General features: G+C 40.2%; 1 protein-coding gene across 8 annotated transcripts in view; it reads left to right on the top strand.

Annotated features, from left to right (window-relative positions):
• The window catches only part of ATP13A5 (ATPase 13A5), a 103443-nt gene that overhangs the window by 34609 nt on the left and 49852 nt on the right, over positions 1–18982 (top strand). For 5 of the 8 annotated variants that reach the window (XM_082728290.1, XM_082728291.1, XM_082728295.1 and 2 more), the window contains 5 exons: positions 2731–2803; positions 3717–3845; positions 10952–11122; positions 13397–13554; positions 16461–16649. In XM_082728290.1, coding sequence (XP_082584416.1) covers positions 2731–2803; positions 3717–3845; positions 10952–11122; positions 13397–13554; positions 16461–16649 — 720 coding nt within the window. The remainder of the gene's footprint in view (positions 1–2730; positions 2804–3716; positions 3846–10951; positions 11123–13396; positions 13555–16460; positions 16650–18982) is intronic. The other 3 variants (XM_082728292.1, XM_082728294.1, XM_082728296.1) reach the window with 3 other exon arrangements.

The raw sequence follows: 18982 nt of genomic DNA, 5'->3' as shown, positions 1-18982 counted from the left end.
TAGTAAATAAGTGTTTGCTGAGGGCCTACTATGGGATAGACTCCCAGGGTACCTGGATGAGTACTTGGGTCTTCTTTGAACTGCCTGCTTCCCAGGGGACACCTGACAAAAAACAGCTGTAATGGAATGTGATCAGGTCACTAATACTGGTGGGAACACAGACAGCGGAACAATTAATCCTTTCTGGGGATGTTAGTGACATACAGGGTGGAGGTGACATTTGAGAAGGGCTTAATGTGAAGGATTCGGAAGAGTTTGCTAGTGGAAAACCTGAGTGAGCATTCGGAGTATGAGCTTGAACAAAGGCGCGGAAGCATGACAGGTCTCGCAGAACACGAAGCCTGATGAATAAATCCGGCTTGATGCCATAATGAGTTTTGAGAGTTACAGTCAATCATTATGAACTCATACTTCACCACTTCCAAATGTGTTGATTATCATCCTCTTAAGCTAGGTTGAAGTTATCATGGCATTGACTAAAAGAGTTTGCTAAGCAAGAAAGTAACTTAAAGAAATTTATAAGGAAGGTTATTTGTCTTCTTACAGGAAAAAAAGCTATTTTCAAGCACTTTAGGAGAATGTATTCATCAACAGTGAAGGCTTTAGAGCCAGATGAACTAGGGTTTTATTGTCAATCTTAATACTTAGTAAGTGAATGATTGTAGACAAGTTACTTTAACATTTTCAAGCCCCTATTTTGTCTTGGTTTTGCTTTTGTTTGGATTTTATTTTGTTATATGTACATTGGAGATGATAACATTTTCATTGTCGGATTAGTTTGAGGAGTAGAAAAAAAAATCAAGCAATACATTCCAGGTGCTTACCCACTGTGCCTGGCACAGAGTAGTTGCTTAATGTTCTAAACCGTTTAAAAGTAATAAACGTGAGCCATTAGAAACGCTGGGTATTTCCCCTATGAAGCCTTAGAGGCTTTGAATAAATCTCTGATATGCAAAATAAGTCAGTATCAGACCATGTTCAGTTTTGTAAGGTAACTGAAAATGATTCAATTCAATGTCACTTATTCAGGGAGAAGGAACAAATAACTTATCATGTGAAATTTCTTACATAGGGGTACATGGCTGGTTAGTGTGTAAACCTGACCCACAAATCAGGAATCCTGACTGAATCCAGTTTTCTTGTCACAGAACCGAGGCTGACTTTCTCACCATTATCCATCATTAAAATGGATGCCCCACTTGGCAAGCCACAGGAAGTCAATTTAAGGCACTGAATATGTACCTAACTAACAGTAATATCACTTCTTCCACTCGGTTGGTCCAAATGTTCGAAATGTAGCTTTTTATTAAAAATTGAAGTGGGATGCCTGGGTGGCTCAGTTGGTTAAACAGCTGCCTTCGGCTCAGGTCATGATCCCAGTGTCCTGGGATTGAGTCCCACATCGGGCTCCTTGCTCGGCAGGGAGTCTGCTTCTCCCTCTGCCTCTGCCTGCCATTCTGTCTGCCTGTGTTCACGCTCTCTCTCTGACAAATAAATAAAAAAATCTTAAAAAAAAATTGAAGTAAAGAACAAATTGTTCTGTATAAATAAAAACACGGAATTTATTATATTTCTCAAGAGGAAAGTTACGTAATTGTGTGTAATACTTGTCTTAGTCTGGTGACACTGGCTACCATCAGCTAAAAATCATCAATAGGACAGATAAAAATAATTGACCCTAACATCTGAAAGGAAAATTTTATACTTGCATTAAGCTGGGCTGTGTTTCAGTACTGTTGACAGTATTCAGATCTTTTCTGAGTATCCAGGTGAGCCGGGCTGTGCCTTCCAGGAACGCTCCAGCTGATGGCGCCCCCTACAGTCGATATGGGGAACTGTGTGGAGAATACACTCTCTCACCTCTGCCTTCCCCTCTCCTGAGTTTTCCCAGGAGACTCTGCCTCCACTTCTCCGGGCAGCTTCCAATTCCTTCACTCTGCCCAGGGTCATATCTCAATGAATTCCACCCCAAGCAGATCTTCCCAGCTGACGCACTTCGACAGTTGTTTATCCAGCAACAACTTTTATTAATCATTAGTACTTACTGAGCTCTTACCATGGTAATAAGTACCTCCAAAGGGAGAACCAAGATAAACACTAACTAAATTTTAAAAGCCATCTGAAACAGATACTGCTATTGTCTCCATTTTCAGATGAGGAAAAGGGAGTTAGGTTGAATAATAATGCCTTACTGGAAGTGCCAGGCTTCCAAAACGAGCAACACTGGTCTAGTCTGCAGACATCTCCAAGATGAAAATCCACCTGTTTATAAAGGAAGGGATGGCTGTTCCACATAAAGTCAAAATAGCCCAAATATTCCCAGGCTCTTGCAATGTAAAGATCAAATTCAGCTTAATTGTTTTATAGATGGGAAAGAGGTCCCAAGAGGGAAAGTAACCTGTTCATGGTCTTGTCTTTCCCCTGCTTCATCATGTGCCTTGAAGAAGTGCTGCCTCAGGACTTAGTGTTGGTCCTTGAGCAGGTTGATTGTGCATTATGTTTCCTGGAATTGAAATAGTATTAAATTTATTAACATATTTATTGCTACTGGTTGGGGGATGGCCAGGGTAGGGGTTGGGGTAGGGAAGCAGAAGCATCAAAAGCAGAGCTTGACCCTTTGCCCACAGTCCCTTTGGCTGTGATGGCAGGCTCTGTTTTTACCGTACTGAGATTATGTAGTTTTCAAGTTATGGACTATCCGATGTTTAAATGTGAACTTTGAATTGGCAGCAATCAGTCAAGCTGCACAACCTTGTGGAGGATCACAACAAAGTCCAGGTTACGGTCACCGTAAAGGGCACAGGTAAGTGATATGTTCTGTCAGCTTCAGCATCCTAATATTTCAGGGTGGAATCAGTCTCATCTGTTATTGATTATTAGTTGAGGAGAAAAGTCTTCTCTGATTAAACCCAGGTCTTGGGCTAAAGTGAGGCAAATAAGGCTTCTAAGATGCAAAACTTAAGGAGGAAAGATCATGCTAAATTACCTCTGCATTTGCAGGACCCGGAAGGTGAACCCCTCACTGAATTTTGTAACCTGGGTACTTCGCATGCCTTGCCTTGATTGAATCATTTAAACCCAGTGTCTGGGCTGCTTCCAGTTCCCTCTGCCTTCCATACTTCACTCATTTGAATGTTGCTCAGTAAACCTTCTTAAGGCTTTTTGAATTCCCTTAATAACCATCCCAAACAGACCCTGAGTCATAACATTTCAATCCGTTATCCAGAATCTAGCCCTGAATAATTCTTGTAAATTGCTGATGGCTGGACATTTGGCATTTTCTCTGGATTTAGCCTGGGGTGGGGAGGCCATGGTTCTTTGCAAGGAGTGAGGAGCTTCACCCTAGGGCAGCAGAAGCTGTCTGAATGATTTACACTAGGCCCCAATCCAAAGTGTGCCAAGTGGTTTAGGAACCCAGCCCCAGCAAGTAAGCAGCATTAAAGGGGCACCTCTTAGATGACCGATAACCTGGAGTATGTCCTATGGACAGAGAGCTGTCCCAAGTACTAAGATCAAGGTAGAATCTTGTTGCTCTGGTAATCTTTAGCTATGGATCCGGCTTCTGTGGTTCTACAAATGAGCAGAAAGGAGCTGGAGCAAGTGAATGTGTAGGGTGGTCCTTGGTCAACAGGTTGGTTTAGAGTTCTCAGCCACTTGCATTTTTCAGTAAAAACAGGAATAGATCAGCCAGTCATGAAACCTTTGCTGTTGTGTAGGTTTGCAGGAGCTGGAATCCCGTCTCTTGGTTCCTGGAGATACTCTTATTCTTCCAGGAAAATTCTCATTGCCTTGTGATGCTATTCTGATTGATGGAAGCTGTGTGGTGAATGAAAGCATGCTCACAGGTAGGCTGTTGTCATGGAGCTTCTCCTTTCCTGTCCAACACCTAGGCCAAGAGTTAGCAAAGTGCATCAACACATCCTTACCTGCTTTATACCAGCCTGATAGTAAGATGTGGGGAGACAGGTGAAGGAGACACAACTAGGCTATTCATGCAGATGGAGACTCCATATATACAAAGAGGAAACATTTAATAACTTAAGAATCAAATGACAATAAATACAAAATTTTTTAAATAGAAGAAAAGTCTAATGCATGGGACTGATTCATTTCCTGATGGGCGGGGTGAATTGGGTGAATGCATAAGACTACTTGGTGCACGGTATCTTCATAAACATGAATATGGTTTACACGCCTATCCAAACACAACACAACAGGAAACCAACAGTTCTCACAATTGGCAGGGTGCAGAGATTTTATCCAACCCTGCTCTCTGTAGATGGAAAACTGAGCCCCAGGATTCCCTGGGAAGGAGATTGAATTGAACCTTCAAGGAAAGGCCATATAAAAGTTCTGTTCTTTAGAATTGTGTTTCCAGTTGATCTTACTGGGCAGAAAGCCAGTTTTCTTGTAATGGTTTGAACTGTCATTCTTTTTCTTGATTGTATTTTGTAAAGTTCACTTGAATTTGTGTAATTAGCAAGGCACTAGGTATAAAATATTCTTCAGTCCAAAAACCCTGCAATACACAGGACATCATGATAAGAAGAAACCATACAATAACACAAAATAGAAAATATTTGGTTTTTGCTGCTTACAAATTGTTGTATTTTTCTGTTTCCGAGTTGCTAAAGACAGGAAAAATACACACACACATGCACATGTGCATGCACACACACACACACACACACACACACACAATGTTTTTAATATCACCTAAATGTAAAGTACATTACCAATTCCTAAATTGCTCAACATAAGCAGATTTCATATTAAAAATGGGTCTGCTTAATTTAAAATTGAGGCAGGAAAATGTAGTAAACATAAATATGCTCGGTATAATTACAAAATCCTCCTTTAGTGTGTTGAAATCTAACTGCCTTATAATGATAGCGATGAGGATTTGCATACTGATCATATCCTTCATCCAGAATGTTGCCATAGTACCCGATGCACAAACCTCAGGCCCAAGAAAAACTGTCCTCCTCACTCCCAGGTAGCAACTCTCTCACATTTTCAGCAGCCTGCCAGTGAAGAATGGCTTTTCTCACTGGCAAAGGAGCATGGCTGATCAGGGGAGGACTGATCAGGTTTGTGCCCCTGGGTGTACTGACTTGGGTACATCGTTCTTGCCTTGATTCCAGGAAAACTCAGAGAGTTCCGGAGAAGTAGAGAGGGTAAACAATGCTGCTTTTCCACAGTTTTCCAGAATCGACCTAAAATGACCTTAAGAAGTAAGTGGCATTTCTTAGGTCTGTTTCTGGAAAAATAAGGTCACCAGCATTAATATCTATGTAATCTAAGTACTAATAAATGTCAATTTTAGGGACTAACCCATAAAACAGAAGTACATGTATTTCTTTCTCATTGTTTTCTTCAGAAAGATCTAAATACTACCATGCTTTAAATACGTTATTATGCAGTCAACATAGATCTGCCCGCTCATGTACACTATTTTTAAAAAGGATCCTGATTGAACAATCAGATTATGCTTAGATTCCTGAAAATGCATAATCTTCCTAGAGCATTTGTCCACAAATTTGACTCAGATTTTTTTTTGTTTGTTTTGTTTTTTTTTTGTTGTTGTTTTTCTATGTGCAAACCAGTCCTTTGCATATACGGGAGTCTTTATGTCTTTATTTAGAAGAAAAATAGCAAATACTCCTAGCATCTCTAGAGCAATTTACATTTTATAACTAACTTTTATATCTCACTTCATCATAGCATAAAATAAATGAAGAGCTGTTATAATACCCAACTTCCAGATGAGGAAACCCAGGTGGAGAGAGACCAGACTGGTCAGCTAGCAAGTGTCAGGGTCAGAGGTGGCTTTTGCTTCCAAACAGGAGGGACCATGGGAGGAGGAGGAGGAAGATTCTAAGAGGGATAAAGCTCTCATTTCTTGTGCCTTATCATTTTTTTTTTCTCTCAAATGGATAGTCCTACTCACAGCACATGCCCATTATAGGATCTTCCTCCTCCTCATCTCCTTAGCTTCATCCTATTGCCATAAGCTCAATTATGCAAGAAATTTAATTTTATAACTAAGCAGTTTTAATTTTTGTTCCAAATTTGCCATCCTTGAGAGTAAGTAGTGGTATAAGTCAGTTGTTCCCATCAGTTGGCGGGTCCCCTGATGCAAGGCACTGAAAAGGTAGGTCTGGTCTAGGGTAACTCTTCGGTCTGTTGCCCCCACTCCCCACTCTGGACTTGGGAAGTGTCTCAGGCCTGTGTCCCTGCAAAAGGAAGCCACGTGGTACCTTTTGCTCAGTTTTCAGAAACTTCTAGAGTGTTTCCTTAAGCTTCTCTCAGAGATACATAATATCTAAGTTTCCTTTGGATCCTTCTAATTTCCAATCCAGAGATTTTTATTTAGCTAGAAAAGGAGTAGAGGGAAGGCATAGTGAACAGAAAAGTTTTATTTTTATTCTCAGGTGGTCTCTAAAGTTCATGGTCAAACTTATGAATGACTTCTGAGACCCAAAAGCCAGTTACCAACTCCTCAGTCCTTTCTGCCTCTGAAGGAGGCGAACCCCTTCAAGTTACAGCTCCTCACAAAGCAGTCAAGAGGCAAAAGGGAATAAATACTGTGGGGGAAATTCTATTAATGTTCTGAAATTTCTCTTGGCACGATAGCTCATTTCTCTTCATTCTTGTATATATTAAGCATTATGCTAATGTTTTACATATATTATTTCATTCAATCTATAACTCTCTAGGTGGGAGAATCTAAGGCCCAGAGAGGATAAGCCATTTGCCTAGAGTCACACATTTTAAAAGTGGTAGAGTTGCTCTTTGGATTCATTTGTTTATTTATTTATCCATCCATTCATTCCATAAATGTGTATTAGCTCCTATTTATGGAGCACTTTATTAGGTGCTGGGGATATATCAGTGAACACGGCAGATAAGATTCTGCCCTCATGGGGGTGACAGTCTAGTGGGGAGAAAAAAAAAAACCACGAGAATTGGTAAGTGACATAAATTTCCAATGACACGTTTTCGAACATAAATGCCAAGAAGAAAGTAAAACACTCAAATCCAGGTCTTTTGGCCTGAGAACCTAGGCCTAAAACTACAGGCCCCTCATTCTCTTAGGAGTAATTAGGGGACAGATTGGTAGTATTGAGGCTGCCACAATCCCTTCCTTTTCCCTCTACTCATTAGACTTAGTGACATATTTGAAATGTGTGTGTGGGTAGTGTGCAGAGATCCGAGTCGAACACACAGGAATTTTTTGAAGTGGTGATTTCACATTTGCATCCTGTCAGACAAGCTTGTAATGAGTTGCTAGGTCAGCTCTTTTCTCTCTTCCCTTTTCCTTTCCTTCTGTCTTTCACTTCTCCCTTTCTCTCATTTATTCGTTCGTCCATCCATTTATTCAATAAAGGTTCGGAAATGCCTATTCTGTGCCAGGCACTGTGTTGTTCCTGAGTGGCAAGACAAATGAGAGATGACCACTAGCCTCAAACAGCTTCCAGTCGAATGGCCCCAAAATAGAACAGGACAAGAATGTGGCATTTCATGCGGAGGCACTGGCTCATTGAGGATAAGAGGCAGAATCCCACTTCACAGCAGCCAGTGCTTCCAGGTCCCAGAAGTCAGCGGAAGTTGATGATGAGTGTTTGTCCTTCTAAAACACTCTCCAGACTCTTTAGACCTCTAAACATTTGTAGGCAAATCACTCTTTCTTGGGATTCTGAGAAAGGCCAAGCACGAGACTCCTCATTAATATGTGAATAGCGTAAAAGAGCCTTGAAAGTCATTTCTGTGTTAAAATCATATCTGATTTGAATGTTATCTTTGGAACATTATCTCCAAATGACTTCCATCTCTGGTTGATTGAATGCCTGCCTGCCACTAGAAATGTGGGTAGTGTGTGCAGAAGCTATCCACTAATATTAGCCTAAGACTGTACTGTAGATTAATATTCTGTGATTCAAAAGCAGAAAAACAGTAGAAACTGTCTCTAAGTATCTGCTTCTACGAAGGCTGATTTCAAAAACAATGGGGATACAGTGATTTGGAGATTTGTCAAAAAGGTTCTGTCCCTTTTCCAAAACCACTTAGAACATAACTGGTAAAGCCAAACAAAGAATAAATAGCATAACTGTTTTAAAGAGAATGAGTTAGGAACAATGCTCAGCTAAAGGAATTTCCTGAGAATATTCAAGATCACTAATAAAAATTGTATAGCTTCTTGTACCTTAGGATGTAAAAAATGCATCATGTAGAAAACTAGTTTTGAAAAACCAATCATAGCAAAACCTGGGTAATTGTTTTTATTCAGTTCACCCACGCATTCAGCAAAAATATGTCTTTTGAACCTATTACATATCAGCAAGGAAAATGAGCAGTATAAAAAGTTATAATGTCCAAGTCCTTGCCCTCAGTCATTACCTAGGAGAGAGAGAACCTGAATTTGTATAACTATAATCAATATAATACTATTTCCAAATTAGAAATATGACATGTTATTTTGCTAATTGAACATTTAGCAAATGACTGATGGAGTTTTAAATTCATTCTAATGCTTTTTAAATCTGAGAGCCAGGAAGTGTTATTAGAATTTTTATTTTGTCTCTGAAACCTATCCTTTTAAACTCCAAGTTAATTTTCTTTGTATTTTAAATAACCCGTCTTCCTGCTGCTATCAGGAAAACTAAAGGAATAGTACCAGCAAAGAATGGCAGTCAGTAATAGGATATGCAGTGGCCTGGTTTCACTGGAATGTGTAGGAAAAAGAGCCAGTGATGCCCAGTTTGTGGTGGCTTTGAAAATCTAGCAAGAGAGAATGTTTGCACTCGGGACCCTTCCAAACCTCATCCTGTTTCTCTTCATCTGGCTATTTACCTGTATCCTTTAACATAACCTTTAACAAATTAGTAGATGCAAGTATTTTCCTGAGTTCTGTGAGCCACTCTAGCAAATTAATTGAACCCCAGAAGGGGATTGTGGGAACCTCAGATTTATTAGTCAGGAGCACAGGTGACAATGTAGATTTGCAACTAGCATCTGAAATGGGGGTGGGGTGGGGGAACAGTCCTATGTGACTGTGTCCTTAAGCGGTGAGATCTGATGCTGTCTCTAGGCAGATAGTGTGAGAATTGAATTGCATTCAGTTAAATTGTAGGACAACCAGCTAGTGTCACAGAATTGCTTGTTGTGGGGAAAATCCCCACCCACCTGGCATCAAGAGTGTGTAAGTGAGTGTGATAGTGGCGTCATAGCAAAGGAGACTCATAGGAGGAAGGACTGAAGGTTTCTCCCAACTCAGGAGGTCAAGCCAGATTGTGGGTGAAATACTTACTCATTTAAAAAAGAGGTATTAATTCTACTGTAGTCTTAAATTATTATTATTAAAATGTGTTTCATGTCAAGGGGCTAAGCAATTACAGGTAATCTATTGATAAGGCAATCACCATGAGCCAGCAGTTACCAATGAAGCCTTTGGAATCCAAATGCAAGAGTCCAAGAATGAATCAGTGAAACCCACTCACAGGCAAAAGCAGTAAGAGTTGGAGAATCAATCTGTGAGAGGGAGAAGCATGGGAAAAGGTGGTGATTCTGAGACTGTAAACAAAAGGATGGTACCATAAGTAGTCAGGAGGACGTTTCATGATGAAAATATTAGTACAGATTGTAGATATTGTAGATATGGTGACTTGGGGATGCTAGTAAGATATCCAGATTGGGATGAACAACCCACCACTGGGAAATAAAAAACAAGAACACAGGAGGGAGGGAAGATGAAGATAGATGTCATTGATCTAATGATTTAGAAGTATTAATTAATGAGAATAGAGCTGAGATGATGCGGAAAGAAAAAAAAAATGATGTCCTGTTATATTGGTTTCTAGTTTTCGCTACAAGCTCCAAAAACATCATGAAAAATGTTTTATAGATCGTATGAGGGTGTAATTTCTTGTTCATCTCTGTATTTCTAGGACTCTACCTCTACTGTCACACTCAATGTTCCAAACACCCTCAGCCATCTTTAGTGCCCAGAGCATAGCAAGCTCTTGCTGTCATTTCTTCCAAGAATACTTTCCTCTTCCCCTTGATCTAGCTGGCCTCATTTCCTTTTGAGTTGTCATTTATTAATTGTCCAGGACCTCTTTCCTGGCTAATCCTCTCTTGGGTTAGATCTTCAGATCACCTGGTACTATTACAAAAATACTTCTCTTATTGTATTTTTATTAATTATATACTACTTTTTATTGGCTTAGCCCCTGGGCCTCTGAGGGCAGGATTTCTTTTTGTCTTGTTTATTAGTATATTTTTAGCACCTAGAGCAGTGCCTGGCACAGAAAAAGCACTTTTTGTTGAATATTTGTTGAATGAATGGATGAATGGACCGATAAACAAGTAGATGAAAGGGAATAATAATAGTTATATACATTTTTTTAAAAGATTTTTTATTTATTTGACACAGAGAGATCACAAGTAGACAGATAGGCAGGCAGAGAGAGAAAGGGAAGCAAGCTCTCTGCTGAGCAGAGAGCCTTATTCGGGGCTCAGTCCCAGGAGCTGGGAACACGACCTGAGCCGAAGGCAAGGCTTAACCCACTGAGCCACCCAGGTGCCCCAGTTATACACATTTTACTTTATAGTTCATTCATTGCCTAGCATAGATCTGGGCCAAAGAATACTAGTGTGGACATTTAAGTGACAATTCCCTTTGCTAAAATGTCCTGCTTTTTAAATTATAACAGCATCCCATGCAGACCAGGTATGGAAAATATAGGTAAATTTAAATTAAGTAAATATCTGATATATAGCCAAATATACCACTGCTTACATCACCAGCATCCCTGAGAAGTCATCTGACTCAGGGATGCTAAGTAAGACCTGAATAGCTGTGTTTGTATACTTTCTTGAAGCTGGAAAGTACCAGCTCTAAATGACTACCTGAGATCACATGGAATCAACAAAAGACAATCTTCTTCAGGAGAAAGTATACCTGTCACAAAGACACCATTGCCCCGTGTGGACAGCACCATGGCCTGGAAATCCCACAGCTTGGAAGATTATCGGAAGCATGTCCTTTTCTGTGGGACAGACGTTATCCAGGTCAAGCCGTCTGGGCAGGGGCCAGTGAGAGCAGTTGTCTTGCAAACAGGTTGGTAGATTCCACTTTTGTAAATTTAGTTCATGATTAGAAGTGGGGAAATTAGACTGGAACAATTTTGTTTGGGAATATGGAATTTGCTACATTCTGGTAATAACAGCCATACTCATTTGTAGTCGGGCTCTTGTTGTTCTAAGTTGCCACCATACCCAAATGAATGGTTCGTTGTTAAACCATGTGTCTATGATGAAGCATATACAGAGATGAAGCAGATTTCCTCAAAGGCAAGACTATGTTATTATAGGTTTATTTGTTTGTTTTTGTTTTATGGCCACGTGCTTCTTTTCTTTTCCTTCTATACCCACTCTGAGTGATTACCAAGAAATCAGTTCCAAAATCATTGCTTGAGGACTTTTTCCTTTTAAAGTGCTGCTTGCTAGATATTATTTCAAGATCCCTACTGGATACCTCCACTTAGTTTCCCTACAGACACTTCAAAGTGGAGGCATCTAAAGGATTCATCCTTCTCTTTCTGTTGACGGCTTTACCATCTAGCCAGTCCTTCCACATCACCCTTAACTCCTTACTTTCTCCCGAACCAAGTAGGGCACCACATCCTATTGATTCTACAAATACCTCCCAAGTCCTGTCTCTCTCTCCTTCATCCCCACAGCTGGTGTTTTGTCCAGGCCCTTCATCATCTCCTGTCTAACTATTACAAGAGAAATGTTTTTTTTGACTGTTCCATTTGAGCTTTGGCCTGAAATACTTTGTCTTGACTTTTATTCTGTCTATCCCTTGCTCTGTCACCAAGTCATATTTCTTAAAACATATTTTGAAGCAGTTTATTCACACCATGCTCAAAAACTTTTCAAAACTATTAATATTATGCCCAATCTTTCATATTACATGATGCAGCCAATACCTTCCATGACCTATCCTAGGTTGTTATATTTACCCGTGATCTTTGTTTCTGCCAGCCCACACAAGTACAAATTCAAAACACTTCGTTGTCTCAATGTTTTAGTTAGGCTATGATTCAATTGTTCTACCTGATTTTTTTTTAATTAAAAATATCATTTTGTTTCAAAGTAGTCAGTAGGCATAAGAAAATCTCTCAGCTAGCTGATAAACAAGAACTAATGGATGGTAATCATGGAAGCACCCTTATCTGAGCTTGTAAAATGCTGAAGCAACAGGTTAGAGAAAGCTCTGCTCCTTTTCTCCAAAGCCTACAAAGCCATGCTTGAGGAGCCAAGCAAGATGTTCACAAGGCATAGGAATTAAAGCATTTCACACTTAAAAATAGTGACCTATTTCTGGTAGTCAATTTTTTTTTTTTTTTTTTTTTTTTTTTTGGCCAATGACTTAAATTTTAATGGCTACCTACAAAGTGCTATGCCCCGAGGGCTAAAAGAAAAAAAAATGAGATACTCCTTGACCTTAAAGAAGACTGTGGTTTGGGGCAGGAAACAAATGAATTTATAGCTATCTAAACAAAGAACAGTGATAGATGTCATGTGATTAAGTATTATAGGGACTCCAAAGAAGGGGAGAAATTATTTTTGATATGAAGTTTGGTATGATGTCCCATATTTTGATATGGGAGTAGAATTCAGGAAGCATTTTGTTGTTGAGGTGGCATATTGAGCCAAGCCTGATAGAATGGGAAGGATTTAGCCAATCTTATCACAGAGCTAAAAAGATCCTGATCTGTTTCTGCAAAACACAAAGGAAAGAATGCACTGGAGTCTTCTGAGAGCAGTGTTAGTTAAAAGTCTAGCAAGATAGTAGTCTACTGGATTGATGGGGCTGCAAATGCCATGCCTAGAAATTTGAACTTTATTGTAAAAAATGGAGGCTCTGGAAGGTTTTTGAGCATAAAAATGACATGATGAGAGGCACATATATTTAAGAAATTACTTGTTTTGTGCTTTCCTTTTCTCTTAATTTTCTATTGTTTTCAACACATATTTGAGTTTTAAAGTCTTCTTCTCTCAGCAGCTCATCTTCTCTGGTGACTGCATCTGTCGGTTCCTTAGTCTTCTTTCCCCCAGTCATGTGCTTGAGTGAGGAGCTGCACTGTGTGAGCCACTGAAACGCTGACTCCCAGAACAAATAAAACTGAGCGGGGCTAAGGAGTGCCATTTATTGTTCCTGGCAATCTTGTAAGAATAATAAATATAAATATACTTTTAGCAATGGTGTTTTCATTCCATATTCAAATGACACTATTAACCAATCCTTAACTCGATGCAAACCATTTTGGGTTTGGGGGAAACTGTATTAAAGGACCTTACTCCACCTGCAATTATCTTTATGTAGGTTACAATACTGCCAAAGGGGACTTGGTAAGATCCATTCTCTACCCTCGGCCTCTGAACTTCAAACTATACAATGATGCCTTCAAGTTCATAGTGTTCCTGGCCTGCCTTGGAGTAGTGGGTTTCTTCTATGCCCTTGGTGTATATATGTACCATGGAGTAAGTATTGGGGGTAGGGTTTTTAATAGCGAAGCTTTCTCAAGGAACTTGACCTAACTCAAAAGGATTAGATAAGGTTACCTTTTAGCCCCATCATTCTGTGAGTCAGCATGTCCAACGGAGCTTTCTTAGATGACTAAACTATTCTATACGTACACTGTTCAATTAGGTAGCCCTTAACCACTTGTGCTTATTGAATGCTTAAACTGTGGCTAGTGTGACTGAGGAAATGAACTTTCAATTTTACTTCATTTTAACTACTTTAATTAATCAAATTTAATTTAACTAATTTAATTATTTGATTAATTTCAATTTAAGTGCCCATATGTGGTTAGTTAAAATTGTATTGAATGACACAGCTACGAAAAGTTGCAAAGTTCATAGTCCTTTCACCATTTTGATGGAATGAGAGGTTACTGTGTGTGTGGTATTTGCAATACCGAAGCTTCAGAGGTAATACATGCTTCTCAAGTCTGATAGGATGGAGGGGACTTAGTCAATCATACCAGAGAGCAGAAAGGGCATATTAATTAGAGTGAGCAAAGGACAAAGCAAGAAATGCAGATGTGTCTTCTAGAAACAGTAAGCAACTGAGACATTAAGTCTAGTAAGGTAGAAATAGGTCACATGGAAGGGAATCTTCAATTCCATACCTAGAAATTTAGGATTATTTGAGAATGTTGAAAAATTTGAGAGTGTACATTGTCCAAGACATACCTGACAGGCTATGTAGGCAATGAATTGCTCTGTGTTCTGTTGGGTTCCAAAATGGAATTAAATGTCCACTTTTATAGGGGTGCCTGGGTGGCTCAGTCAGTTCAGGGTCCAACTATTGATTTCAGCTCAAGTCATGATCTCAGTTGTGAGATCAAGCCCTGTGTCAGGCTCCACCCTCAGCTCTTGAGATTCTTTCTCTCCTTCCGTCCTCCCATTTTCTTTCTCCCCACTCACATACTCTCTCTTTTAAAAAAGAATAAAAATTATAAATGTCCACTTTTACAGAACTGTATGTGGCCTGGACCCCCACTTTCTTTTAAGCTTCATGGTATCTGGTTTCATTTGATGTCCCTCTTAATAGTTGTGTTGGCTGGACAGAGAAGTAGATGACCTCTGAAGTCCTTTCTGGTCCTGAGAGTCTGATTTTGTGGTGAATTGTGTGGTCCTTTCTGTAAGACATATTAGGATCTTAAGAATGTGAGCTCATAGGGAAGAAGAAAAAATTATGAATAAAAGGATCTAAACATAGATATGAAACTGGGTATGGGTGACCTAATTACAAAGCCCAAATTGGTAACTTTAGTGCATTCTATGTGTGTTATTGGGGAGAAGGGTAAATATTGCTGGGGATTCACAAGAATTTCCAGGCAAGGTTCATGCTCACACTTGTACTTTGGGTAGTCATTTCAGTCTGATATAAGCCCCCAGGGAGTATTTCTAGGTAGGAGAGGGCAAAGGAAGTCCTGGTGTAATGGTACCAGTAGAATAGATCTTGAAAAGAGCTCCAGCCAATGGGACTGGAACTTGAGACAATGTGCCAGTTTTATATGGGGAGTAGGAGTGTTGAGCAAGAAAACAAGTAAAAAGTCCCTGCAGTGTTTGGGAATGAAGATTTCCTGGGTGAGACTCATTATCCAATATACACCAAAATAATGACACTAATTACAAACCCCGTCTTCTTGGTCATAACCTGGGGCTCTGTTGGCAGCTTCTATTTGTACTGGCTCAGGACTTGACAGGGCTGAGTCCTCAGGGTCAACACTCCACAGCTGTAATTGAAAAAAAAGCAGGAGTTGATGGATTTTGTAATAAATTTGAGATTGAACCAATGATGTATCGAGCAGGCATTGTTACTGAACTTGAACCTGAGTTTCCAGTACTCAGAAGAGGATTTTAGGGCTGAAATTATGGTTGATTTCATCAAAATTTAAGGTAAAGCCAATAGTATCTAAAGTATTTGAAACATACAACAAACCACCCTGTGATTTGATCTTGGCTCCACTCTCATCAGTCATGTGAATTCCTGCAGACTTGACTGGGATTTTGACTTGATGAGAACCGGCCAAATAATACAACACAATGGTCACATATTTGTACCCTGGAGTGGGACAGACTAGCGTTCAGATCCTCACCATTTAATTAGCAGGTGGATTGAGGAGTTATTTAATTTTTTAAGCTTTGCTTTCCTTATCTGTTAAATAGAAAAAAATAACAGTATTTACAACACAAGGTTGCCATGAGAAATCACTAAATAATGTATGTTGATTAATACAATGCCTGCCCCAGAACATGAGTAGTGAGAGCAAAGTATTTTTACTATTGACCTCCCTATAACAGATAATACATGCTGAGATCTTAGCAGAATCTTGGTCATCATCTTTATCAGGTCACCATGCATTTCTTATATGTGCTGGGTACCTCCTCTCTGTCAGAAACTGTGCTAAGACTCTGTATCTAGAAATGAATAAGATGAACTTGAAAATGACTTCAAAAATGTATAAGCTAAAGCTGCTTCCCCAAAGGAGTTTGGAAGCTTTTGAGAGAGATTTATAACCTAACCATCAAGCTGGGGTGTGAAATGTTACAAATTCAAGGTAGTCTCTGTGCCTGGGAGTCCAGACAGTGTGTTATGATGAGCAGAGGAAGGATGGTGCTCTGGGTGGAGAGAATGCGAAGTTAAAAGAAACAGAATCATCCAAGGGCAGGATGGACATAGAGTAGGGATCAGAGTCCCCTTTTGTTCTCAGTGGGAGACAACTTGTCTATTCCTTAGGCACACCCAAAAGAGCTCTTCGTCCCACCAAAAAAGCCAGATCACTTTGAATACTCTTGTGGTATTATAGGAGATAGGGCCAGAGAGGGTGCCAGCCTGCTCTGCTGAGCTAATCTGTATGTCCCTCCCTCCCCAGGCTTCTTCAAGAGATACCACAACCATGGCCCTGCTCCTCTTCACCGTTACTGTCCCTCCTGTGCTGCCAGCTGCCCTGACCACAGGCATCGTGTATGCACAAAAGAGGCTGAAGAAAAAGAAAATCTTCTGTATCTCCCCACAGAGAATCAATATGTGTGGGCAAATAAACCTCGTGTGCTTTGACAAAGTATGATCTAAACTTTCCAGGTTGGAGGTTAATGATTTCAAGGTACAGCAGAGCTGGAAAAGGACTCCAAGAATGCTTGGCTCACTGCACTCATTTTACAGATGGGAACACTGAAGCCAGAGAAGGCCATACAGTGAGCTAGCGTGAGACCATGTTCTAGAGGACCACTCTACTGTGTCCTAAGGAAGTAGTTTAGCTATCACATCATGAATTCCTTTCCTATAAAATTTAATATTTTTGTGCCCATGTTGGGTTTTAAAACAGTCTCCTATTATAAAAACTTCTATGACTGACTTTTCAGGCAAAAAATGTTGGGACATTTCTGTTCTCTGAAGTGCTTTGTTTGTCCTGTGCTTCATCGAGCATATCCCCTTCATTTCCTCTGCTTCTTTTAAGGAAAGGGAGGGAGGGGACCATGGCTGTTTATGCACTCAGTTTCTCCTTTCTCCTTTGATCCTCAGGTTAGCAAAATTCCACACTAGCGAATATGTCCCTGTGCTTAGAGTCCTAGAAGTGGCAGGGGAGAAGTATGTCTAAATGGAGAGGATTGCTACTCTGGGACAGGTTCTAAGACTCCTTCCGGTGCCTCTCCTGTAGGGGATATGGAGGGACCTCAGCCACAGTTACCTGCTGATCAGATTTTGCCTCTGCTTGGGCAGGTCAGTTTAACTGCTATAACACAGTGGACCTGGCCTGGTTCTTCCGTGTCTCCACTTCATTCCCATTTGAGTAATTGATAAAGGCTTTGCCACTTTTTATCTAATCTGCATTGGCCAAGAGCCCCGTTAATGAGATATTCCTTGCTCTGCAGAAGTTCTTGACTTAGCTGAGGAAGCAGGTAAAGCAGAAGTGTAGACAATGATAACACAGTGAAATGCATGCTGAAAGAGGTATGAACAAGGCCTTGAGGTGAAGTTACCTGCCATGGGTGAGAGCTGTGGCTTTGGGTGTTATACAGAATGGGCCCTGGCCTCAGAAGCAAGCGGTTCAGCAGCACAGTGATATCAAGGCCTTTGGCACATGGGGGACAGAGGACAGTGGGGTGTGGCTAGATTGGGGGCTGCGTGGTAGGGGGTGCAGGTGGAGAGAGGAGTGAGTCCTATTGCTCAGGGCCTGATGTGCCAAGCTAAGGACTGGAGTTTTGTTGTGAAGGAGAATGGGGGTCTTACCATTTATTTTAAGAAGATGGATGACATTGTTATAGGTGGTATTTTATTTATTTCATCCAGGGTAATTGGTGAGAAGGGACAGAGGGGAGATAGGACTGAGACAAAAAGCTATCTGGGAACATTGTCCTAGACAAGAAGGGCAAAAATGGAGAGTAGAGGTGGAGGAGTGTAACTCCTGTCCGTTTGAATGCAGTTGGCGAAAAACCAAGAGTAGAGTTCATGGGTCTTGGCCCTGAGCTGGAAGTAGAACAGGTTAGCAGGTTAGTTATTTTTGTTCTATTCTTGTCAAGTTGCCTTTGACAAGAAAGCCCTTAACCCCACTCATCAGGAACCACTAAGATTAACTTAACAGTAACCTCCTTTTAGTTTTAGGACCAGAGAACAGCCCCTGGGAAGTTTTCTGGCAGGGATTCCCAGTACTTATCCAGGAGCCTCACTAGTGCCTGTAAAATAAGGAGATTATAAAGCACGTTCATTTCATAGTCATCTGTTTCTAAAACTAGTTCTTCCAGAGGATGTTCATTTTACATCTCTTATAAAGTTTTTTTTTCCTCCGCATCCTCATGTGCTCTTTTGCCAGAACAGCTGAAGGACTGCTTCTCAGCAGGCTTGGCCAAACCCCAGTGGCATGACAGCATGTTAGAGTGCAAAGAACTCTGGATTGGGAATCCTCAAAATGGGAAGTCAGATCCTGGATCTGACACTAAGTTTCTGTGTGATCTTTTAAGAGAAAAAGTTTGAGCTCTAATAATCTCTAAGTGTCTTTCTAGATTTCACATTGTAAAACTCTATCAATATGCTGTTGGAATAAAGCACCCCACGATGAACTGAAGCCCCATCTACTGTTATTTCCATTTTGAAGACATTCACCACTGGGCTTCTGCGTATATCTGTTCCATATATTTCCAGTTTATGTTGCTTTGTTATAAAACAAGTTCTCTCTTTTCTATCCAGTTCATCCTATGCCTGGGCTAGTATTCATGCTAAGAAGTTTGCTTTCTCTGTCTTACTCCCTTTACTACTGCAACTATAATTTACTTTTCTTTCTGTTCATGTCTAGTTTTATTGTATAAAGATCATTTTCGCACAGAGAAATAACACAGTCCCATTCCTGTTTTGTTTTGGTATCAATTCTGTTTTCATGTTCAAAATATTGATGTTTAA

Source organism: Mustela nivalis, assembly GCF_964662115.1.
Source record: "Mustela nivalis genome assembly, chromosome: 1".
Classification (NCBI taxonomy): Eukaryota; Metazoa; Chordata; class Mammalia; order Carnivora; family Mustelidae; genus Mustela; species Mustela nivalis.
This window is presented reverse-complemented; position numbering and strand designations above follow the sequence as displayed.